General features: G+C 53.6%; 1 protein-coding gene and 1 pseudogene across 4 annotated transcripts in view; one reads left to right on the forward strand and one right to left on the reverse strand.

Annotated features, from left to right (window-relative positions):
• The window catches only part of NOL4L (nucleolar protein 4 like), a 130,254-nt gene that overhangs the window by 53,176 nt on the left and 49,331 nt on the right, over positions 1 to 27,747 (reverse strand). For all 4 annotated transcript variants that reach the window (XR_016387907.1, XM_089896684.1, XM_089896682.1 and 1 more), the window contains exons 2-4: positions 25,321 to 25,476; positions 19,270 to 19,381; positions 10,434 to 10,543 (exon numbers count right to left, since the gene is read on the reverse strand). Coding sequence is in view for 3 of the 4 variants with exons in the window: in XM_089896684.1 (XP_089752810.1) it covers positions 10,434 to 10,543; positions 19,270 to 19,381; positions 25,321 to 25,476 (378 nt within the window). In the remaining variant the exon portion in view is untranslated. The remainder of the gene's footprint in view (positions 1 to 10,433; positions 10,544 to 19,269; positions 19,382 to 25,320; positions 25,477 to 27,747) is intronic.
• On the forward strand, positions 1,935 to 3,284 carry LOC115803392 (large ribosomal subunit protein uL23 pseudogene; annotated as a pseudogene).

The following is a 27,747-nucleotide window of genomic DNA, read 5'->3' on the forward strand; positions in this document are numbered from 1 at the left end:
GCTAACTCTGGGGAATCAAAAGAAAGAAAATGTAATCACAGTGTGCTGATTGGCTCAGCTATGAATAACCTATACAGCCATTATAATAGAAATATAGTAATTTACCTAAATAGGGAGGTATAAATAATACTGAGGGATGGAAGAAGGAGAAACAATACATGTGTTTATGAGAGGTGTAATAGTGTACATACTTATCTCCTCCAGCAGGAAATTAAACAACAATAACCAAAACAGCCCAAACTGAAAAATCAAGAACTAGCAGCATGAGCACATGTTATGTAGAAATAGGAGATAAATACCAGAAGAGACAGCTAAAAGATAAGAAAGAACGGAGGATGTCTCTGAAGGGTAGAAATTGAAGAGGGGAGGCTGGGACAGGATCTGCTGTTTTTCTATATGACTTTTAAGATATGTATTTTTTATTGACAAAAATAAAAATGAATACAAATAAACAAAAAAGATAAACACTTGAGAAGCTGTTTCTGAGGGTTAGCTGCCCTGGGGTGATGCGGGAGGGCCTGAGGGGCACAGGGCAGGACCTGAGATCAGCTACCCCACCTGCACATCTTCTCACAGCAGAAACGTGCCAAGGATCATTCTTTGCCTGGAGAAATCCAAACAGCAGCCTCGGTCAAGGTCAGTATTTCAGTGGCTTTTTGTTTTTCTTGCCACAGTACAAACCTTCTACAGTGCCAGGGATTTACTGAGATGGGAAAAGGTTTGTGCTACAGCTTCTCAGATCTTGATAATGGGGCCAGTGGCATTTCAGGCCTTTCTTGGGCTCTCATAGAGGCAAGGTGGGCCCCCTTCACTCAGCTACATAAGGCGGGCTGATCCCAGAGGCCTGTGGGGGGTGTCTGAGTGGAGGGAGGCAAGAAATGGAACGTGAGAAGGAAGCCAGCAGAGGACCAGGAAGGCCTGGAGTTGGAAAGAAGGGAAGGAGGCTGGGAACTGAGAAAGTGGCCCCAGCATACCTCAATGGGTGAGCCCAGTGGGGAGAGGAGGAGAGGGACTAAAATTCAGGCAGCTAAGGCTGCAGACCGCACATTCTCACAAGTTCCATGGAGTCCGCCCCTCATATTGCTCCATGCACGTTTCCAGAGAGCAAATGCTGATGCTCAAAGTACAAATACTGGTTTAGAGAAGTAGCTACAGAAAGATAGTAGCAAAAATTGCAACGGTGAAGAGACTGATGATGGGTAGATGCTGAGGGATGTGAAAGAAAGGTGCTGCCTCCACCCTTTGCCCCTTCTACTCCCCTGATACGTCCAGGGACCAGTAAAGGCCCAGAGTATATTTACGTTTTGCTTACATGCTGGGATTATAAAAGATCCTCACAAGAAAAAGGGATAAAACATGAGCGTTTGGGAAAGAAAGAAAGATGGAAAGAAAGGAAGGAAGGAAAGAAGGAAGGAAGGAAGGAAGGAAGGAAGGAAAGAGGGAGGGAAGGAGGGAAGAAAGAAAGATGCTGCCTCTCACAGTGAAGTCCAAGTTACTCTTTATGTTCATAAGACCTACTGCCCTCCTTGACCCCCCCTCAGGGCAGACTGCTGAGGTCAAGAGCCCTCAACCTCCCCAAGGGCAGACCTCCAAAGTCAAGAGGCTCTGAAATCTTACTGGGAAACTGTGCTTTTGATCAACAAAATATCTCACTTTGCCCTATTTAATGCTTTTTTTGCCTTGAACATGTTTGCCTTGAACTTGTTTGACACTAATAGCGCTGCCCTCTCTTTCTTATGTTTTAATCTTCCTTTTTGTCTCATCTGAAAAGTCTTTTATAAATACCAAATGGATTTTATCATTACAAAACCTCATCTGAGCCTTTTTCACTCTTTGTAGTGGAATTTAACCCATTTATGTTTATTGTGATTTACTAGTGTTTCATCTTGTTCCTGTTAGTTTACCTATCTTTTCCATTTATTATATCTCTTTTTGGTTACTTCTTCTTTTATTCCCTCTTTTAATTACTCTTGCTGGACTGATCAAGTTTTCTGTGGTTCTTTTATTGTTCTCTAGTCATTTAGAAGTTCTACATTCTATTTCTATTCCATGAAGATTACTGTTTAATTTTCAAGAACACATTGGCCTTTTCACGATGATGGCACCGAAGGCAAAGAAGGAAGCCCCTGCCCCTCCCAAAGCCGAAGCCAAGGGAAAGGCTTTGAAGGCCAAGAAAGCAGTGTTGAAAGTCGCCCACAGCCACAGAAAAAAGAAGATCTGGACGTCACCCACCTTCTGATGGCCCAAAATACTGCAGCTCAGGAGGCAGCCCAAATAGCCTCAGAAGAGCACCCCTAGGAGAAACAAGCTTGACCACTATGCCATCATCAAGTTTCCCCTCACCACCAAGACAGCCATGAAGAAGATAGAGGATAACAACACACTTGTGTTCATTGTGGATGTCAAGGCCAATAAGTACCACATTAAACAGGCTGTGAAGAAGCTCTATGACACTGGTGTGGCCAAGGTCAACACCCTGATCAGGCCTGATGGAGAGAAGAAGCCCTGTGTTCAACTGGCCCCGACTATGATGCTTTGGATGTTGCCAACAAAATTGGGATCACCTAAACTGAGTCCAGCTGGCTAATTCTAAATATAAAAGTTTTCACTATTAAAACACACACACACACACACACACACACACACACACACACACACACATCAGAACTGCTGCTTCCTTAAGAAACCATTAAATCCTTGGACATGGCAAAGTTTCCATTCTGCTATTTCTCCCCTGAGCTCACACCTTGCCTGGGCTTCAGGGCAGCCTGAGGAAGGGGAAGGAGGAGATTATCATTGCTATCAAGCTCTTAAATCTGGGTGTCAGAGTCAGTACTCACAGGTTCTCCACAGGTAAAAGTCCTGTGAGTCAGGCACTGTTTAAGTGACAGGCTCTCACTGTAACCCATCAACTGTGCTTCCTCTTTAGGTCTGCCCATTTTGGGGGGCCCTTTTGAGCAGGAAGGAGGTTGAGAGTGTCCATGAGAAAAGCAAGCCACAAAGAGGGGTAAGGAATCAGAGAGAGAAGGAGCAGATCCCTGTTTTAATCCCTCCCTATCCCATAACCTGGTCTAAAATATTAAAAAGTGAATGTGGCTAGCCAAAAAGTGGAAACAACCCAAATGTCCATCAACGGATGAATGGATAAAAACAATGCGGTCTATCCATACAATGGAATATTATCCAGCCATAAAAAGGAATGCAGTTTTGACACATGCTACAACATGGATAAACCTTGGAAACATGCTAAGTGAAATAAGCCAGACACAGAAGGACAAATATGTGATTCCACTTATATGAGGTAGCTAGATGGTCAAATTTATGGAGACAGAAAGTAAAACAGTGGTTACCAGGGGCTGGAGGTGGGGGGAATGGGGAATTATTGCTTAATGGTTACAAAGTTTCGGTTTGGGGTGATGAAAAACTTTTGGAAATAGTGGTTATGATTGCACAACACTGTGAATGTACTTAATGCCACTGAACTGTACACTTAAAAATGATTAAAATGGAAAATTTTACATATATTTTACCACAATTAAGAAAAAAGTGGGGCTTCCCTGGTGGCGCAGTGGTTGAGAGTCCGCCTGCCGGTGCAGGGGGCGCGGGTTCGTGCCCGGGTTCGGGAGGATCCCACATGCTGCGGAGCGGCTAGGCCCCGTGAGCCATGGCCGCTGAGCCTGTGCGTCCGGAGCCTGTGCTCCGCAATGGGAGAGGCCACAGCAGTGAGAGGCCCGCGTACCGCAAAAAAAAAAAAAAGAAAGAAAGAAAAAAGTGAATGTGCAGAGCTTTTCAGAGTGGACTTGTTTCCTTCTCCTCTAAGGAAGATGCAAGCCTGAGAAAGTTTCACACTTGGAATGTGCTCATTTCCTGCCCCAAATCCTTGCCTGGCTCCCGAGTGCTGACTGAGGAAAGGGCTCTCTGGTGGCCTTGCTTGCAAGAGGTGCATGCTCTGAGTCCCCTCCGCGGCCTCTTCTTCCTTCTCCTCCTTTTGCCAAACTGGCTCTGTTCTTCCCCAGCCCAGGTTCTCCTAGAGCTGTTACCCCTCAGCTTCCCTCACCTGGGCCCTCTTTGCTGGTCCAAATCTCATTTTAAAATAAGCGAGTGTCCCCTGAACCGCCTGGCAGGTTCCTGGTCCCCTCTTGTTTCTGTTTTCTTGTCTTGGATTACAGTTCCCTGGCTGCTGTCTTGTCCCCTCTACTAAGAAGAGCTCCTTGAGACCAGCTATGCTGTCTTACTCATCTTTGTGGCGCTGGTCTCTCAGACAAGGTCAGTCACTTGTCTATTAAACCGAGGCTGCATAATAACATTACCACCACCAATAGCAGAGGTCGCTGAGATCTCCTCTGTGCTTCTCAGGTGTCCAGCACGGTGCTAAGCACTGTGCCTGCTTTGTGTCATTCAACTCTCGGAATAACTCAGTGAGGTAGCTGTATTGTTATTATTCTCAAGTAACGTGAGGAAAAAGGAGAACGGAGGGGTGAAACGGTTTGCCCAGAGTCACACAGCGGGTAGGCGCCAGAACTGGTACCGTCAGCCGGGCTCCAGGGTCTTTGGTGGGTGGGCTGGAGTCTTGGCTGAGAACAGTGCTGCTTCAGGCTGGCCTGGAGACCCCCACCCCCCCCCACCCCGGGGCTCTGGGCAGGGGCTACCCTGCAGGCCCCACTTGTGTGTGGGGGAGGGGGGAAGCCTGCCCTCCTCCCCCAACCTCCAGGATCCAGGGAAAACTCAGGGCCAGGCGAGAGCTGCAGAGGAGAGGGAGGCAGACGTTAAGGAATCAAGTAAGAGCCTCCATCACGTGGGTTTAAACAATGGAGCAGCGCACCACTTCACACGCTGCTGGGAGAACCATTAAAACCATTAGCGGGACATTAGTGCTGCTCCAAGAACTGGAGACACTGGCGGTGGGAGGCGAAGGAAGGTGCTGACAGCCCTCCCGCTCCGGGAAGAGCAAGGGGTTGGTGGAGGGGCGGTGGGCACCGAAAAAGCCTGAGCCAGGGGTTTTCCTGGGAAAGTTGCTGAGCCGCCCTGGGTCTCAGCCTCCGCTACTATAAAATGCAAGTATGTGTCAGGGAAGGAACACAGATGATTTGTCTTCCTCCTTCGGATCTGGATCTGATTTCTACAACAACAGGGTCTTGGTTCAAACACTGCGATCTCAGGAAAGATCAGGATCACATCGCCCGTAACGTGGCTATCAACTTATACACGCACCCCTGCAGGTAACTGAGCGTTCACGAGGTAGGGGGCGACCTCTACCCCACCCCAGCCCCCTACCAAATCCCTCCTCCCGTATTTCCTTAAGCATTATATGTTTAAGGCGGCTCCCAGTTCCCAAGCCAAAGAAAGCTCTCTGCCTGCTCTGCCAGCGTCTCTGCCAAGGACATTTTCTCTCCACTAGCCGTGCCGGCGATCTGGCATTCAGTACCCAGGTGGCACACCGCCTCCGATTCTAAAGAGCACACCCTCATCCAGGAAGTACAGGGAGAAGCAGGGCTCGCGGCCGTGGCAAGCGCACAGGTTTGGACGCAAGAGGTCTGAGTTTCAGCTCATGTTAGTGGCTGTGTGACCCTGAGCAAGTACGGAACCTTTCTGAGCCTCAGCTACGAACCTGTAAGGCGAGGATGACAACGTGACCCTGCTGAGCTGTGAGGGCGAGGGGTGAGGTGTGTAAAGTGCTGAAACAGCATCCACCCTGCTCACGGCCCGTCCCTCCTCTGTTCCTCCTCTAAGCTCTTCCTACAGACCCCACAGCGTTGGTTTCGGTTTTCCTCTCTCTCACTGAACTCTGAGAGCCAGCAGGGCAGAGACTCTGTTCGCTAGTCTCCTCAGCGCCTGGGACCATGCCAGCTCTAGTGCAGGACGGACGGACGGACGGGTGGACGGGTGGATGGACGGGTGGATGGATGGATGGATGGATGGGTGGATGGATGGATGGATGGATGGGTGGATGGGTGGATGGATGGATGGACGGGTGGATGGATGGATGGATGGATGGATGGGTGGATGGGTGGATGGATGGATGGATGGATGGATGGATGGACGGGTGGATGGATGGATGGATGGATGGGTGGATGGGTGGATGGGTGGATGGATGGATGGATGGATGGACGGGTGGATGGATGGATGGATGGATGGATGGGTGGATGGATGGACGGGTGGATGGACGGGTGGATGGACGGGTGGATGGATGGATGGATGGATGGGTGGATGGATGGATGGACGGGTGGATGGATGGATGGATGGACGGGTGGATGGACGGGTGGATGGACGGGTGGATGGGTGGATGGATGGACGGGTGGATGGGTGGATGGGTGGATGGATGGATGGACGGGTGGATGGATGGATGGATGGATGGGTGGATGGGTGGATGGATGGATGGACGGGTGGATGGATGGATGGATGGATGGATGGGTGGATGGGTGGATGGATGGATGGACGGGTGGGTGGATGGATGGATGGATGGATGGATGGATGGATGGGTGGATGGATGGATGGACGGGTGGATGGATGGATGGATGGATGGATGGGTGGATGGGTGGATGGGTGGATGGACGGGTGGATGGGTGGATGGATGGACGGGTGGATGGATGGATGGACGGGTGGATGGACGGGTGGATGGGTAGGTGGGTAGGTACGGGTGAGAAAGGAGTGAATGACAGGAAATTATACAATCAGCTTATCTGGTAGGTGGGAACAACAGGGCCCAGAGGGTAAGGAGACTGAATAGGATGGAAAATCAGCATCAGAAGAGCAAAGCGGGTTGCAAAATGGTGCAGACAGGATAATTCCCTTTTCTATTCAATAGTCTGGAGGGGTGGACACCGAAATATTCACAGTGATCTGTGTGGTGAGATGATGGTGATGTTTGTCACCACGCTTTTGCTTTTTGGCAACTGAGGCCATTAACTAAAAGTATGAAAGAAAATAAAAGGAGACAGAAAACAAATCAGTGGCTGTGTGAAGATGAGACCCTAACGTTCCTCTCGGTGCATTTTGCACACGGCCCTGAGAGGGGATTTGAAACATCAGCGGCTGGGGGTGCACTTGCTGGCCGCCTCTGGCCCTATGAGCTCGGCCTGCACCCCTCCCTAGGACCCCATCTTATCAGAGAGTGCTTTGGAACATTCTCTGAGACAGTTCACATCTCATGAAATCTTCACACCCTCCCTCCTACGAGAGAATGTATTAGTCGTCAGTACAACTACATGTGATTTCAGTTTTATATCTTTATGACTGTTTTCCCAAGTACGGCGGGAAAAAAATTTTTATCAGGCTACCCTCGCCTATTTTCAGCTCAATGTGGCCACCACAATGACAGTTCCTGGGGGGTCTTGTGTCTTAGGATGGAGCTCCTGGAGGGTGGAGTCTGACCCCTAAACGTCTTGCATGTTGAGGACACCATAAATATTTGCTGCACTGGACCAGACGTCAAGAATCTCTTTTGTTCGTGTGAACATTATTATTAGATTTTCATATTAACTAATGTCCTCTGTGGAGAAAGACCCATTTCTCAGCACATTAATCCAACACAACTGGACAGAAGGTAACATGGTTCTGTCCAGTTCACAAGTACACTCCACCACCTGTTCGTTGTCTGCTCAAAGCCAAGTGAGGGGAACACGTTCTACTTGCCTCACTAGTATAGTGTCTCCTGGACATCTAATGCTGGAAAAAAATGAATTCTTAGATTTTTCTCACCCAGAGTTTTTAGATGTAGAGCTTTGCTCAGTATTAGTAAAATATCATTTATCCCGTTACTTTAGATTTGGGTTTGTTTTCCGTGTAGCCTGCATGAGTGATTTGTAGACACTACAGGTGTCTTCTGTTGGCAGGCCTTTCGGGGTCGCAGGGATGCTGCAGGGAATGAAACTACTTTCAGAGCCTTGTCTTGGGACATGGGGTTTGACAGCAGCAGAGGTAGCCCTGTGGCTGCGCTGGGATAGGGAGCCATTCACCCAGTCCTGCTCTGACTGCACTACAGGAAAGAAGCTACCAATTCAAGTATATGTATTTCCAGTTCCAACCCAAGCTGAAGAATCAAAGACATCTGGGCCCTTGGCCCTTCCTCGCTGCTGCAGGTAAACTAGTGAGCAATGCGACTTCTTGTTTGCCACACGCCTGCCTATAGAACCGGGCTAACGGTGCTGGCTGAGAGGCTGAGGCCTTGAGCGCTCACTGCAGTGCGTGGAGTGTGGGAGACTGACAGCTGGAGGGCCCCAGGCACGAGGTGGGGTGCTGCTTCTCCTGCCAGGTGTGTGCAAGGAGGGTCTGAGCCTTTATTCCCTACCACGGGAATGTTCAGATGATCCCCATCTGGGAAACCAGAAATGGAGGCAAGGAAGACACAGTCAACTCCACTGTCCACGGAGGCCACCCCAATCTCAGCCTCAGCCCCAGACGCAGCATCCTGGGGACAAACACCTCCCACAATTCTCCCTCCCTTTGGGAGCAGCCTGAACCTCACCAGGGCAACTTATCCATCTTGTTACATGAATTTCCGTTCATTCACAGATGCGCAGCAAGTGCTTGTATGCCCGACACTGTGCTTCTCCCACTTTTCTTTAGCTACAGAGCTCCTCACACTCTCCACACCAGCCACACCAGCCTCACAAATTCTCACTGGTGCTGTCCTCCCTCGAGCCACAGGGCCTTTGCACAAGCTGTTTCCTCAGCCTGGAGCTCTCTTCCCTTCGGATCTTGATCTCAGTTCAAGCACCCCCTTCTGAGGCAAACCTTCCTGACCCCTGCCTCAGTCCCCGCACCATGTCCATCTAAGTACTCATGGCACCATGAGTCTCCTGCCTGGCACTCGTCACAGCTGCACCGTGGTGGCTTATTACCATTTGTGCGTAATTTTTTCATGAGTGTCTGTCTCCCCCTAGATCATAAGAAGAGCTAGGAATGGTACTGTCTTTGCTCATCCCCAGAGCCTGGCTCACGGAGTGGGGCTTCATAAATATTTGTTGAACGACTGAATCCTTGCTAATGTACCTAACCTACAGTCTTAATGCCCCACAGACAGTAGGAATTTGTATACCAAATGAAACATAACAGAATCCATTAATGAGGGATCACAGAGTGGGCTACACTGACCACTGCTGGTTCTGGTGGTGAGCTGGATGGAGCGCCATTTTGTAGAAAAGAAAGAGCCGTGGGGCTGTACTCCGGCTGTTTGGCTGTTCGAGTGCCTCTGCTCTTCACCCTGCGTGGTGGTGTTTAGATTTTATAACTATTAACAAAAGCAACACCCTTATAACTGGCATTCCTGCACAAAAACAACTTTGCCACTGTGAGTTGAAAACCCAACACCATTTCCCCCACTGACATTGTTTATGAGTACATGAAGTTTCTTAGGGATGCAACCATCATAGAATAGACCATCTCAGATGAAAAGACGCAAGAAACACAGACAGCTCTACTACCCAGAGCCAAGCTTACTTCATTTGACCTTTGGAGGCTGTAAGGATGGGAGGGCACACCATGCCTCCTCCTCAGGGGAGTGCAGAACTCAAGCCAACCAGCTCAGATCCTCAAACTGGGTGCCACAGCCCCAGATGCCACCTGAGCGCGTCCTGTAACATCACCTCGGAGCTGACTGCACAGCCATCACCCCCTGGGCGGACACAAGCTCAGGTTGTCAAGGAGACCAGCCATACCCAGGACGGAATGCACCCAGGGCTGAAGTCTGACTTTCAACGGAGGAGAAAGAACCCATTCCCCTTGGCAGGCCTCAAAGATACAGTAGGTTCATATGTCACAACACATGAAAAAACTTGAAGCGAGAGGTTAAGACATCATTACTCTTGTTTTCTGGGCAGTGGCGGAGGGAGGGGGTGGCACTCACCTAGTCCTTCTCTGAAAGACAGGCTACTAGCCTTGCAAAGGGCTAGAAGGTGGGCTGTGTAGAGAGGCAGGCAGGAGGGGTTTTCTTTTCATAACCTGTTTCCATGGTGCCTGACAGCCCTGGGCAATCCACAGCTGGGGAGTCTTGGACAGCCGGGGAGGGGGAGCCCAGGGCCTTATGTCACCCAGGCCACCCTCCAAGGCCCATCTTCTTGGCCTGTCTGGGCCCCAAGGGTGACAGAAGCCACAGGCAGGCAGCAAGGGCCCCCCTCTCTTGGGGGAAAGGAGCCGAGTGATGTAGCAGACAAAGGGCAGAGCACAGAGAGAACAACCCAAGGGCCAAGGTGGGCAGCTCTTACCCACCCCCTTCCTCGCCCCTGCCCTGAAGGAAAGTTTCACTGAAGACCCGGCAGACCCTCTAACTAGGAACACATTCCCTCCCTCCCCTCTCAGCCTGGACTGCATGGCCCAGATAACCAGATAAGGGCCTCTTTGATTTTCAGTGTGTTTACACAAGTCTCGGGAAGGATCGACCATATCCAGGCAAGTCAGGGCGCCTCCGGGGGGCGTGAGGGGGGCGGACGCCTTACCTGCTCCTGGGAATTCATCACGCGCAACTTCATCTGCTTCAGGTACGTAGAGGTGAGGGGCATGTTGTAATCGATAATCCCGGAGACCAGAGGGGAGGGAGGCTCGCTTTCTGGCGGAAAGAAGAAAAGGAAGCCCCTTTCAGCCTGTGCTGTGGGCCACCAGCAGCCTGGCACCCACGTGGGGGACCCAACACAGGGACTGAGGAGGAGGGAGGGGAGGCCGGAGATCGCTGACTGGGGGCTCGCCCGCCGTGCCTGGCCCGTGGATGTGGACCGCATGACGCTTAAGTGCCAGTGTTTAGTGAGAGAGTTCACCTTTGAAAACCAGGGATTTCTGACTCCTTTGAGAAATGGAAGGTCTGGCCGCACAGGGCCCGCACTCCCACGTGGCAGACACCCACTGCAGCTGAGCAGCAGCCGCTCCTTTTAGACAGAGTGTGAGGGCTCCGTTTTGCCACAGTCCCCACCCCTCCCTATTGCGCTGCACACGTTCACTCAACAATGATGCCTGCCAGGCCCCTGAAGCCATTTAAGTTTCCAATGCTGGCCTAAGCCAGCTCACATGCCACACTGTCCCACCCCGTCCCCCAACCCCCACGGTATCCCCCCCAAAGCACCGTCAGGGACCACATCACTCGCAGGTCTGAGCCAGGCCTCCAGTATGCCCAAATTCTAATTCCTCTTTCATCACACAGAGAGGAGCACTGTTCCTCCCATTTATTGCTTTCTTGTCCTGAACATCAAAGTAACGCATATCCCTTTTGTAGAGCATTTGCAAAGTGTGGAAAGATGTAAAGAAAAAATTTTGAAACCATAATTGCACCAAGAAGCTTGGCATATGCTTGTTTATTTTTTCCCTGTGATTTCTCTTTTTTATATACTTGATATCACAATGCATACAGAGAATTACAGTCTGCTTAAAAAATTTTTTTTTGCTTAACATTTTCTCATAGGCATTTCCCCCACCATCAAAAATCTCGTTTTGCTTTGCAAATATAATTTTTATAGCCCTGTACTATTTTATCCTATTTTCCTTACGTCATTCCCTTATGATTGATTACTTAGGTTGTTTGCTATTGGGGGTTACTATAAACACTGCAGGGGACATCCTTGTGCAGGAATACTGGTCTGTATTTATGATCGTTTCCTTTTTAGACCAGACTCCAAGACGTGGAATTTGTGGGTCAAAGGGTAGGAATACTCGGAAACTCTTGAAATGTCTGGCCATGCTGTCTTCTGCAAAGGCTCCTGCAGTGGACACTGCCCAGCCATTGTGTTCTGCATCTTGGGTGCCACTGTGGGTGCCATTTAGGAGAGACTGCAATGGCACAGGAATAAGTCAAGAAGACGAGAAGCATGATTCGAAGGGAGCCCATCACGTCTCTCTCCAGTCCAGCTTCCCCTTCAGATGTCTCCTGCTGTGACCAAGCTCGAAACCCTGGAGTCACCTGCTGGGACCCGTCACACGAAGTGGGGCCTCATTTCGTCACTTAGTCGCTTGACCTGGCTTCACCCTCCGTCCAGGGAATAGTCTTGGTTACCTGTTCTCTGGTTGCCTCTTCCCCCCGTCTCCAAGAGTGCCAGGCCTTTGACCCATGTCCCCCCTGGTGCCTAGTTCTGTTCATGGGCTGGGGTTTGAGTGGTGGGAGAAGTGGGAACGACTTCCAGACGGGCCAAAGCCTGCACGTCCCCACAAGCACCGCGCCCAGGAGATGCGCTGGACGGGAGCGGGTGACAGGGCTGAGGTGGAGAGAGGCAGGGATTTGCAGAATCTGCCGCTCCAGAGCCAGAGCCCAGGCCAGACAGGCCCCTGCAACCTTGAAAACGCTCTGCTGAGGGAGAGAAGCCAGACGCCACAGGACAAATACTGTGTGATTCCACGTAGATGGAACATCTAGAACAGGCACATTCACAGAGACAGAAAGTAGAAGAGGGCTTCCCTGGTGGCGCAGTGGTTGGGAATCCGCCTGCCAATGCAGGGGACACGGGTTCGATCCCTGGTCCAGGAAGATCCCACATGCCGCAGAGCAACTAAGCCTGCGCCACAACTACTGAGCCTGCGCTCTAGGGCCCGCGAGCCACAACTACTGAGCCCACGTGCCTAGAGCCCGTGCTCCACAACAAGGGAAGCCACCGCAATGAGAAGCCCGTGCACCGCAACAAAGAGTAGTCCCCGCTTGCCACAACTAGAGAAAGCCAGTTCGCAGCAATGAAGACACAACGCAGCCAAAAATAAATAAATAAATAAATTTAAAAAAAAGAAAGAAAGTAGAAGAGAGGTTACCGGGGATGGGTGTCTGAGAATGGGAAGTTACTGCTTCACGGGTCCACAGTTTCTGTTTGGCGTGATGAAAATGTTTTGGAAACAGACAGTGGTGATGATTGCCCAGTGACTGTAACTAACACTGAGTTGTACACTTCAAAATTATTAAAATGGCACGTTTTGTGTTGTAAATATTTTGTCACAAAAAAGAAAAAAGGCAAGAAAAACCCCCAATAAAGATGTATTTACAAAAACCAATAAAGGTGTATTAAAAAAAAAAAAACACCAGTAAGGATGGAAAAAAAAGGTAAGAAAAAAGGCCCCTGCAAACAAGGGGGAGAAACTACCCAAAGGGCACCGGGCAGTTCCTACTTGGCGCAGATAGGAACAGCCCTGCAGAAAACAGGGTCCATGCGCCTTGGGGTTGTGTCCTTCTGGTGACTGTACAGCTTGAATAACATTTCTTATCAAGTTTCATAAAAATGCAGAGCTTTGTTTTGCTTTTTTTTTTTTTTTCCTCTGGGCCGCGCCATGCGACTTGTGGGATTTTAGCTCCCTGACCAGGGATCAAACCCAGTCCCCCTCAGTGAAAGCGGTGAGTCCTAACCACTGGACCACCAGGGAATTCCTTGTTTTGCTTTTTAAAGCTATGTTGTCTTACGCAGAATTTCTGTTTGTCCAGGAGGAGGTAAATGTCACTCATAGAATGTCTCAGAAACTGGCTTGGAATGGGCCAAACCTTTCTTTTTCTTAAGGGATTTCCTCTTGGTCTGTGGCAGAGGGGTTCTCTAACACCAGTGCACACTGGCCCCTCTGGCACAGATGCCCAGTGCTGTGGGGAAACTAAAATGCATTTTTGTGACCTGGGGTCCTCTTCTTCTTGCCGCCCCACCATCAACCCAGACGTGACCTCTTTCAACCCAGGGGCGTGTTGGGACCTGGCCTCCGCAGCTCCATGAGGTTGGATACAATATGTGAGGCAGACATTGCAGCCACATTGAGATGATGTCACTCAAAAGAGCCGTGGTTCCTGTTTTGGAATGTGGGTCTTCAGATGGAGGATTCTGCCATTTCCATTTCATTTCCTCAAAGACGTGGTTGTCTGCTGAAAAGCTGTTAGACAACATGGTAGATGAGAAGGGACCCCCAGCCTAAGGGTCGCCGGTCAGAGACTCAAATGAAGACTTCATGAGCTGCCATGGCGACGCTCTGTGTTCTGTTGTCCATGGAGGCCGGACACTGTGTTCCTTTATTGATGGTCACCCGTGTCCTGCCTGAAAGCCGTGACTACTTACGAAAAGGTAACTTTAAAAAAGCCAGGTATAGCTAGGTTTAGGAGAAAACCCACAATGGCTGGGAAGGCACTCTTGGGGGGTGGGAGAGGGGGTCTTCCTTGGCCTGTTCCCTCCACAGCAGGTCCACTGATCAGAAACTGCTTCCAGTGCCCGGAGGTGAGCCAGGAGATTTTGGGAATAGGAGGCCGGATGCCCTCATCTGGGGAGGCAGGGACATCCCGGGCACACACACGAGTCCATCCGAGATCGGTGTGCAGTGAAATGTTTGCATCTGCGGTTTCGGAAGTGAGGGTTCTGTCGGGGAGGCGGGACCTTGGCGGGCAGGACACATTCCAGGTGAGGGAACATGCCAGGGAGCTGGCTGTGGGAGGCCAGAGCTCGGCCACACCACAGCAAGAAGACAGGCAGGCAGGGTTTTCGGCAGTGGGAAGCCAAATGGTTCCGGGGGTGGTCAGTGCCACACACGAAGATGAACAGCTTACTAGGAAAGAGCTAAGGAGCAGGGCCAGTGGGGGCTCCATGGAGTCCGGTGCTCGTGGTGGGATGGGGGATGAGCTAAGGTAGACACACGAACAAGGAAGAAGTGGCTTCCCTGGCCTCTGATGGGCAGACCAGGTCCCCGCTGTGGTCAACAAATACAGTGGCCATGCCTGAACCACTACAAGTAACCTGAGACCACGGGTGAGTTAGGAGCTAGGGAGGGTCACGGAGCTGAAATAACCCAGTAGGTTGTTGGTGAGAAAAGCAGAGAAACCACACAAAGAACTGTTTCGACACCTTTTTGCCAAGAAAAACTGAAACCAGCCCAAGCACTAGCCCTAGTTTTACAGGCCTTGAAAATAACCAGCGATGTAGAGGTTCTCCCAGGGCCAAGCCGAGAGCTGATCACAGCTGGGCTCCAGTGACATTTGCCAATCAATGCAAATTCCAGCTGAGGTGGTGGCCCGGATGCTCCAGGTGGAACACAAGGTGGCAATTCTCATGAGTTTCCCCCTACAGGATGGAAGAACTCCTCCGTCCAGAGACATCTGTAGCTGCTGGATGCCAGGGTGAGACCTCTCGGGGTCAGAGCTGGGGGCTGAAGGACGTGTGCATGATGAAGGCCTGGCACAGAGGAGCCTCGGGAGCGGCCAGCCTGCCATGGGGCTCAGATTTGGAACTAGAGAAGCCAGGCCTGGGGCTGGCTCAGATGAAAAGACCTCTCTCCCAGGGAAGTGAATCAATAGGTCAGCAAGTCTTCAAGGAGCACTGGTGTGTGTGCACTCAGGGTGGGGACGGTGGGGGGAAGGGCGTAGGGACCGTTCCTGTGCTCAGCAGGGCAGGACTGATGGCGAGTCCATTAGCGCTCCAAGGAGGAAGAGCTCACAGGGCTGTAAGTAGCTCCAGGCAGCCTTGTGGAGGGGGGATCTCAACAGGACTTCCATTCAATCACTCAGATGACAGCCACTGAGCCCTGCCAGAGCGCCACGCAGACCCTCCTGTGTGGTGCTCCCAAGGACTCCGTGGGGTGGGTGCTCGTGTTAATAACCCCACTTTACAGATGAGGCAGCCACACGTGGGGAGGCTACGCAACCTCCCCAGGTCGTATAGCAAGTGAGTATGAGAGCCGAGAGAGGACAGGCCAGCACAGGAGAGACTGCAAGGGCAGAGGAATGAGCTGGGATGGGGTCACATGGGGCAGGACAGGAAGGGGGGATCTGGAGGGGCCAGGCAGGGAGGGGGTTGGAAACCACAGAGGAATCTGGGCCTGGCTGCAAAGGCGCTGCCACCTGAGTGGATGGCTCTCGCTGAGGAAGGGACCCTTCGGTAGGTGACTGGCGTTGCCCACTGCTAACTCCTAGTCTGCAGCCATGTAAATGGTATTTCATCACATCAAAGAAACGTGAAACGTGCCCCCGAGGCCCCTCACCCCTGCAGCCAGAGCTGGGCCCAGGGCACACCCACTTCTCATCTCTGCCTCCTCCAGTCCAGACTCAGGGGCTGGTGGAAGAGGAGAGTGGAGCCGGCAGGCCCTGGAATCTCCCATCCTCGGACTTCCTGATCCTCGGCAGCCTCCTTTGTTCGTGCTTCTGGCGCTGGGGGAGGGCACAGGGCTGTCCAGCCCCCTACCCCCCCCACCCCGCCCCCGTGCCGGGACAAACCACTGAGCAGGGGAGGCTGCTTTGCTTCCTTTCTTTCTTTATAACATGAGGCCAGGAAGCGAGGCGTCCTCCCAGCAGCCCCTCAAGAAGGCTCCATCCTGTTCCCCGTCTCCCTCCGGCCCCACCTTCCTGGGACAGGAACCTGGGGCCTGCCTCTGGGCCTTGGGGCAGGCTCTGATTTCCCGGAGGGCGGGCGAGGGAGGAGGGAAGGCTGGCAGAGCAGGGGTGCCTATGAAAGAGCGGTCGGAGCAGCTGACCACATCCAGAGGGGCCAGCATGGCAGGCGGAGACAGGATCTCCAGGCTCTCAGCTGGGGCAGGAGAAGGGAGAACCTGACAGCTGGTGAGGGTGGTCCAGGCGCTAGTGCCTCTGGCCATCAAGCAGACAGGGGAGCCTTTCAGCCTCTAAGGCTCTCCACTGGCAGCCTCCAGAAACCAAACCCTTCCCTTTTGCCCAGCGGCCAGGTTGTGGACCCAGGGTGCTCACCTGGGTGGGTGACTGACCGTGCATCTCCCCGTGGGACACCTGGACATTGGCCTGGGTGGTACAACAACATGGCGGTAGGGTGGGGGACAGGCTGATGCTCCCTAGGCACCCACGGCACCAGGCGCCTGGCAGAATGGGCCCGTTTAATTCAATTGCATCCTCATGAAAACCCTGAGACGGGGGAATTCCCTGGTGGTCCAGTGTTTAGGACTTGGGCTTTCACTGCCATGGGTCTGGGTTCAATCCCTGGGGATTGGGGAACTAAGATCCTGCAAGCTGCGTGGCGTGGACAAAAAAAAAAAGAGAGGGAAGCATTACTCCCATTTGTTGATGGGAAGGTAAGTTCTCCTGCCTTCTGGGGACCTCGGACAAGTGATTTCACCCTACCACCTCTCTGTGCCTCCTTTCCTTAGCTGTAAACAGGGACAGGAGCCCTCACAGGATCATAGGAGCTGTTACGAGCAGCTGATGTTCAGAGAGGTCCCTGAACCTGCTGAGGGACACACAGCAGGGAGCAGGGCGGCATACCCAGGCCTGCCAGACCCCAAGCCCACTTTCTGAGACACTGAGGCCACACAGTCTCCTGCTCCCTCAGCATCTCCTCCTCTCCCTGCACGGGAAGCTCCACTCCTGGGGACAGGGAAGTGGCACTCTGCCCGAGGACAGGCAAGGAGGGGCATGGCGCAGCCTTACTCTGCCTGCCCTCTGTCTCGCTGGCGCAAGCCCCTGGACAGAGTGACTCCAGCACAGAACCCGTGAAGCTGGCGCGTGTGCTCTCTGCCTCTCCCCTTCCCTTGGTCCCCCCTCCCTCCCCCTGGAGACCTTGCTGCCTCTACTGAGGAGTCGGAGACGTGAGGATGTCCTCCACACCAGCATGGAGAAGGGAGCCGAATAGAGCCTGCAGACGCCCCAGAGCAGCCCACAAACACAGCCCCTCTTGGCCTGCCTTTGTTTCCCCCAGGTTCTGCGGCTGACTCTGCCAGTTGCTATGGAAACGATGAGGCCAGCGCTGAAGGGGACAGGCGAATGGGCGGGCGGGGACCAAGCAGCCACCACCAGGGCCCGCGTCCCTGGGACCCAGACCCGGGCAGGGTGGGGAATGCAGCAGGGAAAGCCTCCTGGCCCATGGGCAGGTACCAAGTGCTGTCTTGGTGCAGGGGTTGCAGCTGCTCAGCAGGGGCCAGGCCACGTGGGGCAGGGGCCTCACTCAGGCCCCACACGTTATCACAGTAACTGCCACAGCCATGGCTCACTCCTCCTGCATGGGAGCCCTGTGCCAGGTACAGGGATTAATTGTCGTATTTCATCAGAACCCTGCCCCCCCCGCCACCAGATAGGTGCCATTATTAACTCCATTTCACAGATGAGGAAACTGAGGCTCACAGAGGTGAAGTCACTTGTTCAGAACACATGGCTGCTGAGTGGCAAAGCTGGGATCCGAACCCACCCAGTGCGGCCCTGGAGCCCCTGCTCTTAAACCAGGAACGCAGCACTTATGAGTAATTAACTAGATTAATTCCTGTCCCTCATACTCTAGTGGTCATCCAATGAGCTCAGTGAAGTGGCCATGGCCTAATAGCCCCCAAGGACAGGAAAGCCTCTGGGTTTGGTGAGGTGGCTGCTGTCCGAAGTCGTATCAGGGACTACCAACCAGGAGGAAAACCTCACTCAACACCTATGCTCCAACTCCTTTGCTGTCGTCGGGCCCCGTTGTTGGTTTTTCCACGTATCTGGTGGATGCCACTTGGGCACCACCTGAGTAAATGGCTCACCCTTCATTCCGAGTCTGTTCCCATCCTCAGGCAAATGCCCACCGACCTCAGCAACCTTTGCGGGCCTGATGCCTAGAAGCCCTGCTAAGTCACCCACCGGGGCATCATTTCTCAGTGCTGAGTTCTAGTCACACCAGCCAAACATAACGGCCTGTCTCGCTATGCCAAAGCCACCTGCGAACAGATGGCCCAGACTTACTGGAGGCCTATGGGATGTTCAGGTAGAGGCTGTGGGAGACTGAAGCGGGGATCCTTGCTGCACCTCACTGGGCAGGGTAGAGCTGGAGAGCTTGGATGTCGGTCTAAGGGACCACCTTCGGCTGATCACAAGTACTCTGGGCATTTTCAATTCTAACGAATCCCCACAGATCTCCTGGGTGTGCACTGGGGGTGGGGGGCAGGGGACAAACACTTAGGGAGGCCTGCTAATGGCAGGTGGGTGGCTATAGGGTAGGCGGGTGCACGCAGTGGGGGGTGTCCTGTCCTCAGAGAGTGTACAGTCGGGTCAGTGAGACCAGATCCATGTGCACACCGCCTGGGGTGAGATCTGGGAGGCAAGTACTGCAGAGCTTAGGGAACGGGGCGAGGTGGCCATTTCCATCTGGAACCTCGGTGGGAGAGGAGAGTCTTGAAGGGCAGTAGGAATGCGCTATTGGTTTTTAAGTGAAACTTGACATTTAAAAAAAAGTTTTAAAAACAACAAACCTAAAATGAGGCTCTCTGGGCAGCTCCATGGACCCACACTGGCCTCTGGGAATTGTGACAACTGCTGGCCATGCACTTTTCTGTCCGTGCCAGCAAAGGGCAGGCCCTTCTGGGGGAGAGCCCCTCCCCGCAGAGCCTCCCCTGAGCCTCCAGCACGCCCACCTCCTCCCCTACCTTTGGGCTCCAGGCCGTTGGAATTAAAGTGCATCCTCTTCTGACACTCCGTGCAGCTCATCAGGAACCGGGTCACAGCCTCTCGCGGAAGGAAGGCGTAGGTCTCGGCAATCTGGGGGAGGGAGAGAGGTTTGCTGTTACATGGACCCGTGGGGAGGTGGCTTGGTCACCGGTTCACCAAGGGCTGTGCTTTGGTGGCAGGCACTTTGCCCTTGCCAGCAAGGGCAGGGATTTGAGGAGCAAGGAGCAGATGTCTTAGAGTCTCAGCCATGGAAATGAGTCAGTACTTTTGCAGAATACCAGCAGTTGTAAATTTTTAAATTAAAGAAGCTTAAAAATTGAATAAGCAAAACAATGAAACATCATCTAGTCTTTAACCTATGTTCTCATGAGTTGGGAATATTCCTCTCAACATATCATTGCTACTACTGAAAGATGACTTGATAAACATTGGTCTAGGGTAGGAGGAGACAACTTCCACAATTCGAGATGAAGAAACTGAGCCTCACTTACAAAGCTACCGGCTCCGGGCCTATAAATGGAACCCAAAGCTCTACAAGCTATTCCTTGATCTACTCACAGATCAAGAGAGCTGTGAAAGGCTGATGCCAAGCGGTTCGATTTTTCAAATTGGACAGGCTCTTAGGGACCCCCTTGTTCCAGGTGAGTTTATGAGGCCCAGAGAGGGGAACCAATTCGCCCAAGATCACACAGCTCCTTAGAGCAATGCCAGACTAGAACCCAAGCTCCAGGTCACGCCCCACAGCTGTCTCCAGGGGGCCTCCCCTAGCTAGGGAGAAAGAGTAAGCAGTGTGGGAGGGAAGGTGAAAGAGATGGGAGGCGACACAAGAAAGAGACTGTGTGGGGGAGTGGGGAAGAGCGGGGTGTGGGCCCAGAAGCTCAGTCCTCTCCTCTTGTTCTGGGTTTTGAGAAACCCACTGGTCCTGGTTTGGCTGCCTGAGGGGCCCAGAGGGACCTCTTGGACCCAGGTTTCCTGGCTGAGGCCGGTGGCTGCCCAGTTGCTGGTTTTCACCTTTCCCAGAGCCCAGGCCCTTCCGCTCCTCTCCACTAAGGGGCAGCACCACCCTAGCATTCCGCCGTTCTCGCCGCAGCCCAGTCGGGAAAGTTGGCCAAGGGTGCTGGTCAGCCCACAGTAGGAGGGGCTGCTCTCCAGGACGCACCTGGTCTGCTCCTGCGGGGTGGACACGTGCCCAGCCCCATCTCTGTGGTGGCTAGGAAGCAGGGCGGGGTGAGGCAGAGTGGATGGGGTTGGGGGGGTGCCAGTGGGCCCCCCCGGCTGCGGCCAGGCCGTCAGAGGACCAGCTTAGGCTGTGCTGTCTGCGGAGCTCCAGGGGCCGCTCCTGCCTGGGGGCCGGCTACAAATGCAGAGTTGATCTTGGTGACACAATTGTTATTTCTCAGCTGATTTGATGCTCTGCGGAGCAGGCAGGCTCCTTGATGAGTTATCTCCCTTCCAAATTCTCCGTCTGATTGCCTTCCTCTGGAGGTCAGGGACAAGGGCAAAGCCCTGCTCTCTGATTGGAGCTGGTGGATGGGAGGGCGTGAGGGCCGAGGCACGGGGGCTCTCCTGCCACACATGCGGACATCTTCATCCCCAGCCAGGGGCTGCCTGGTAGTCTTAGGGGTGGCAGGCCCCTCTTGGGCCTGCGGGGTTGGGAGGGATGGGTCCTGCTGAGGGGCTGACGGCTGCAGGAGTCAACGGGCAAGAGGGGAGGATGCCCGCTGTGCCAAGCAGAGGGCCAAGGCTCAGTTGGGCCAGCAGACGACCTCCTAGGTGCCCGAGGTGTGGCCTCTCTGGTCAAGCCCCAGAAGAGCTGAGGTGAGGGCGTGGAGGAGGAGGGTTGCAGTCTGCTGGGAAAGGAAGGGTGACACCATGGGGAAAGAAGCCCTACTTTACTACCCGGAGCTCACCGGCTGCTGGGCAGAGACAGAGTTTCTGCAGGGCTCAGGGAGAGCCTTCCTGGGTGGGCTGCTCTGCTGAGGGCTGCCTGTGGCATAGGCAGAGGCCCTGCTTGCCGCCTGGCCCACTGCGGGCACAGGGACAGTTACGAGACAGCGTCCTGCCCAGGGGCCGGAGTGGCAGCCCCAGCTCTCCCGGCCTTGGCAGAGACCCAGCAGTATGCAAAGGCTGGCCGGAGTGCCACAGGGAGGTGGCGCACCGGGCACACGCCTTCTGGCCCTGGGTCCCATGGATGGGCAGGTGGGCTGGACCAAAGGCGGGTGGGTAAGAAGTCCTTGGAGCTCTCCGAGGGCCTGGGAGGGAAGCCCTGCCCTGCGTGGCTGGAATGTCTGCAGCCTCGCCAAGAGCTCCCCGGGGAGCCAGTAAAGTGCAGAGTCCAGCTCCACGCTGCTGCAGGGACCCGAATGGAGGACGATGCCTTCCCCGACTGGGGCCTTCAATCTCCTGTGGGCATCTTTTGGTTTATGCTCCTGCCTTGTCCACATGAGAAATGGGACCTCCATTTGTTTGACTGCACAGATGCCCAAGGCCACAGGACCCACAGGATGAGCTGAAACAAGGAGGACCATCCCAACTGATGCCCTGGTCAGTAGGATGGTGGTTTTCAGATAGTTTTAGAGCTACAGACAGTGTTCTGGAAATAGACTCTTATCCTGAAGCCCAAAACATGACACAGATAAAGATGGAGCTGTTGCATTTAAGAGGGGAAGCTCCAGGACCCCTGTCCCCACCCAGCTGCCCTTGGAGGCCCTGGACTGTCTGTTGCCTCGCTCTCAGGCCTCCTGCCTGGACACTGAAACACATACATGAATGTGCCTTTTACGTTTTTCTTAGTAGTAAAAACTGAGTGAGATTTCACTGGCAGGGAGAGCAGAAGCTATTTGCAGAGTTGCTGACTTGCAAGGCCCCATTTTCGGTCCCCAACTCAGAGGTCAACAAGGACAGATGAGGCCAATTGGGGGGATTTGCACCACTTTACAAGATCCTCCTTCTGCCCTGCGGGTGGATTAGCATGTGGTGGGCCTGTAGCAGCTGCTCACCACATCTGGCCCCAGCTCCAAAGTGGTCTGGGCAGCCAGATCAGGACTCCAGAACCCGATCTAGCCTACTAGCACCCTGGGAAAGAGGAAGGAAGCAAAGGGGATCACCCTAATTCAGATGGGTGCCGACACCAGAAACGCCCCTTGAAGAAGGACCAGTCCTCTATGTGGCTTCAGCGAACTTTGTAGAACCCACACCCCTGCCTTGGCAAGACTCCCTGGGATCCTCTGGACCTCAGGTCACGCTGCGTCAGAGGCAAAGTAAGGCAGGGGCTTCTTGCCCAAGATGGGACTCCCCTGTATTGTCCGTCGTAAACAGCCATCTACCCCTGGCTCAGAGACCTCCAGTTTCAGAGAAGCTCATTACCTGCCCTCTCTGATCCCTAGAAACTCCTTTGCCCACTGAAGAATGCGCCTCCTTTAATGCCCTGAACAAGCCTGCCCATCTCCCTTCCAGTCTCCGGCTCCCTCAGGCACCCCAGGCCTGTAAGAATCTGGAAGGTCCCAGGTGTCCCCAGAGACAGCAAGGCAGTCCCAGGATTCACATTTGGTAAAGCACACACAGGCAGGTCCAAAAACCCCTCCTAAGGGCCTGAGGCAAAGCCCGCAGCGCCAGGCTGTGCCTCTCTGCAGCCATCAGCACGGAGCTTCCTTTGGGGGGGGGGGTCTCTTTCCACAGGCATGGATGGGGCTGAAGAGCTAGGCTTAGGCTGAGGAAAATGGGAGCAGGTGAAAAGAGGAGGACAAAAGCATGCGGGCACCACCCCATCCCCCCAAAAGGAAAAGGGTGGCAATGAGAAGGGTGACAGATGGAGAAGAGGGGGGAAGGGAGAGGAGGCACACAGGGGAGGAAGGGGGTACGGCGGCCCCCCTGGCCTCACACCCACTGCAGGAGGGCCTGGCCTGCTCCCTCAGCCCTGGCCCTGCTGCTGAAATTCCAGCTCTGCACGCAGCCCAGCTGGCTCGCTGCCAGTCATGTGCCAGCTCCAGGCTGGGCAGCGGGAAGTGGGGCACGCGGCGGGCATATGGACGAGAAGCCAGGAAGCGCAGAGCCAAGGGCTGGACGTCCGCTTGGCCCAGAGACGCAGAGCCTGGCGGGTGCAGCCAGCCCCGCCCTCTCCGCAGCCCAGAGCTCGAAGACCCCAGCCTTCGTAAACACCCAGGAAATGCCCGAGGGCGAGACTTGGGGCTGGGCACCCAGGGGACCAGGGAAATCATGAGGTCTGGTTGGTACAAGCAAGTCAGCAGACCCCACTAGCTGGCCATAGGAGGTTTGTAGAGAGGTGGCATGTGTGGTGGTCAGGGTGTGGGCTCTGGGACAGCTGCCTGGCTCTGAACATCAGCTGGATGACCTCAAGGCAGGTTTATTCATCTCTCTGGGCCTCGCTTTCCTCATCTGTAAAATGGGGGTACAGCAGCCCTGCTTCATCCGTGTGATGGCTCAGAGAGCTGGTGCAGGGGACGTGCTGAGCGCAGAGCCTGGCACGTGCCGGCTCCCAGCAAGGCAAATTCAATGCTGAGAAAGTGTGTGGGGTCGCATCAGTACCAAGGGGCCCACACAGGCCCCAGCTCGGGTATCCCTCCCTCCATTTATGACCCTCTGGTGGAAATACCCTCAGAACTCCCTTCCCACAAGCCGTTGTCCAACGCACAAGTGCTGAGAAGCAGTAGAGGTCGGGGCAGAGAGGACAAACATCTCCTGCTTCCCTCAGCCCGACCCCTCATCTCTCTGAGGTCCTTGTCATGCGGGTCCATCCTTAAGACTCATTTAGAGCAAAGGCCATCTTCTGAGGACAAGGACAAACCAGATTATTGGATTTTTTTTTAAAAAATCAGGCCATATGGGGAAATTATAGACTTATACAGGCCACCTCCGCTGCACTCCAAGGCTATTTATAAAAGAACTTGGAGGGTTTGCATCCGCTTTGGGTGAGGTAGCCCCATCACAGAGGGGCAGGTCTCTAGGAAGCCAGAGAGAAAGTCAACACAGAGCTGACTGCCACTTCAGTGCTGTGTGACCTTAGAGCGGTAGCCTACCTCTCTGGGTCTCAGTTTCCTCAACTGTGAAATGGGCCACAGCACCTCTGTCACAGGACTGCTGTGAGGCTTGAATGAACATAAAATGCTTGGCTTTACTGGTTTAGTGGTGGGTGCCAGACAAGTGGTTCAGAGCTGTTCATGAGCCATGGCAATGGGGGTCAATGGGGGGGGGCACGACCAGAACCCAGGCAGGCCCCTCCTGCTCTGGCCACCATCCCCTCCACTGCCCGGTGTGTGATGTTTCCCACCCTAGGTTGCCGCCTCTGCTCTCTTCTGCCTACCCAAAGTTTAGACTGCTAGCTCACCTGCCACCTTCTCCATGAAGTCCCCCTGGCTTAGCACTGAAAGTTGGTGTCTGGAGGGCCCTTTGCTGAATGACCAGGCGTACCTGGGTTCTTGTTCCCTCGAAGCTAGTCTTGGACACATTTCTGTTTCTCGTATCTTGGTTTTGCTCTCAGCCTCCCCACCCCAAATCGAACTGTGCTTTCCTAGAGGGTGGGGCCCAGGTCCTCAGACTTCCCCTGGGGAACTACCAGCACTGACTTCACAGGGTCGTAGGGGGCTGAAGGAGCTCACACATAGGGAGTATTCAGGACAGGCCTGGCACACAGTAAATGCCATGGAAGCGTTTGCTCTGCTGATTATCTAGCCACCCCACCCCCAACTGCGGCCCCAGGCCGGGGCTGGGGGGATGGAGTGAAGCAGAAACCAGGAAGAGGAGGGCTTTCCTCCTTCCCTCATCCCTCTCCTTCCCTCCCTCTCACTCCCTTCAACCTGCTTCTCCTTTGTGCTCAGACCACAGAGCCCGCCCCCTCGCCCCATGAGCCATCTCTGGCTGCCATGCCCTTGCCCTGTGCCCCCCTGGGTCCCCAAAGGCTGTTTCATCACGCCTCAGCTCCCTGCCCCACCCCCTGCCCAACATGTGCGGATCCCATGGCCTCCTGCCAAGGCCTGGGGCTGCCAGCAGAGGCAAAGAGACAGAAATCTCACCGCTCGGTAGGTTTTCTTCTGCCCAGCGTGCTTGGGGGCTTTGCCTGGCTCCGCTGAGCTCTCCACATGCATCGAGTAGATGATGTCAAAGAAATCTTCCACCACAGCGACCCGCTTCAGAGAGATGCCCTCCGGCTCCGACAGGCCATCTGCCCCCTGCGACAGGGTGGACAAGCTGTGTTAGTGTCAGGGACGATGGCAGGGTGAGAGCTGGGCCCTGTGGCTGGGCAGTGGGTCAGGGGCAGGGACACCGCTGCTCGCTGACCCCGTAAGGCCTCCGATGGTAGGTTTGGGGGGCTGGGGGAGAGGAGCCTGCTGAGAGGGCCGCAGGGAGGGGGCTTCCAGAGTCAAGGGTGGCTGCTGCTACTAAATCTGCCAGAAACAATGGGCAGAGAAAAACAACAAATTAAAAAACCAAGAGCCACCATGTTCACAATTTCAGACAGATTGTGCCAGACTCAGAAGGGAGCTTTCGAATCACACACTGTGCCAAGACCATCCTGGAAGTCTCTGGGGAGGGGGGCGGTGCTAAATAGATGCGGCTCCATCAAGAGCTCCCCAATTAGCAGTAACCTTTCGCTGTGGTCCTGGGCTAGGGTCCCAGGGAAACGGCTCGGATCACCTGGGTGACTCCTGCCTCGCCCTGGCCTTTCAGAAAAGCTTTTCACCGCTGCCCACCTCCCCACTCCAGCAGCTGAGCGCCAGCAACGGCACCCGGGCTCTTTGTGTGTGGAGATGTAGAGAATGACAGACACAAGGCCACGTGGAGGTGGCAGGGCCACATGAGTGGGGTGGCCGTGGATCCCCCGAGCCTCTTATTGGGCTGGCACGAGTGCTGTCAGCTGGCCCCAAAAAGGTGTGCCAGGATCTCAGGGACACTGGGCTTTCAGCCATCATCTCCCTAAGTGGAGACCTGGAGGGCTCTGGGGGTTTCAAAGAGGAAGAGCAAGCAGTGTTTGGGAGGGGGGATTTGGGAAAAAGGAGGCAGGCTCTTCTCTAAAAGAGCTCAAAACACAAATCTCCAATAGAATTCTTCCCCAAAGGATTCCACTCAAGAATGTTGGCTCTTTGGAGGGCAAAAGGGAGTGTTCTTCTGGGGGCTCACAGCTGTCTCCCCAGCACAGAGCACAATGCCTGGCACACAGTAGGCTCAATAAACAGCTGCGGAATGACTGGGTGGTTGTAAGCGGCAGCCAGGCAGGGTAGTTTAGACACACACTTCTCCAGTTTCAATGGGGCCCCATCAATTACGTGGCTGTGTGACCCTGAGCAGGTATTTTGCTTTTCTGAGCCTCAGGTCCTTTACCTAGAGGCTGGGCATAACGGAAGCACCTTTCCCATAAGCTGCAGAGAGGAGTAAATGAAATGTGTGCGCAGCACTTAGCACCAAGCCTGGCCACAGAAACTGCTGGATAAATATTGTCATTAAGAAGTGCTTTGCCAATTGCCAAGCTTCCCCCAGCCAGGACGGGGCTGAACATCGCGACAAGCCTGGGAGACCGTTAGGGTCAGGACCTGCCTGTGGGATGGTGGCTGGTAAGGGTCAGAGCTGGCTCAGGACTTTGGTCTTTGTCGTCCAGGGAGAATCGAGGGCACGCTGAATGGGACACTCACTCACAATACATTCTGGGCACAGGCAGGGTTTGCTTTTATCCAGCAATTTTCTCAACGTGCCATGATAGGATAGCAGGGCTATCTCTTTGCCAGTGGCCCACTTGAGAGCAGGTGGAAAGGAAGGGCATCTGGGACGTAGGGACCAAACCCTAGGGCTAGTGGGCAGCGTCCATGAGTGATGACCCTGGGTGGTGACCTCACTGGCCCTGCATCCACTGCAATGGGGACTTCTTAGCAGGTACCTGTGTGTGTGTGTGTGTGTGTGTGTGTGTGTGTGTGTGTGTGTGTGTTCGCGCGCCTGTGTAGGAAGAACAGCTTGCTGGTCCTGACTGCTTGCTGTGAGACTGTAGGCAAACTCTTCAACCTCCCTGAGCTTCGCTTATGAGATGAGCTGTAAAATTCCATGACTGCTATTCTTAAACCCTCTCAGAAGTGACTGTTATCTCTGTCTTGAGGGTATCGGCAGTCCCCCTCTGAAGTCCTGGGCTCATCAATGACTAATTCATTAGCTGACCTGTAACCACCAGCATTCTGGAGATCTTCAAACACTGCCGTGACAGAGATGCATGGGACAAATATCATGACAGGTCAGTTACAATACACTTCTAACCAGAGGTTCACATTGACGACAACAAACAAAAGAAACTTAAGAATGAAAATACAACTGGGTTTCTATTTCTTGAGCGGGGGTGGGTTCAGTTTATAAAAAGCCATTGATCTGAACACTTACAATTTGTGTACTTTTCTGTGTGTCTGTTAAACTTAATTTTAAAAGGTATATTTTTTAAAAGTATAATGGGGTGGGTAGTTCCA

This window comes from Delphinapterus leucas, chromosome 15 (assembly GCF_059928025.1).
Source record: "Delphinapterus leucas isolate spDelLeu-1000000601 "Yukka" chromosome 15, BTC_Dleu_Yukka2, whole genome shotgun sequence".
Taxonomy (NCBI): Eukaryota; Metazoa; Chordata; class Mammalia; order Artiodactyla; family Monodontidae; genus Delphinapterus; species Delphinapterus leucas.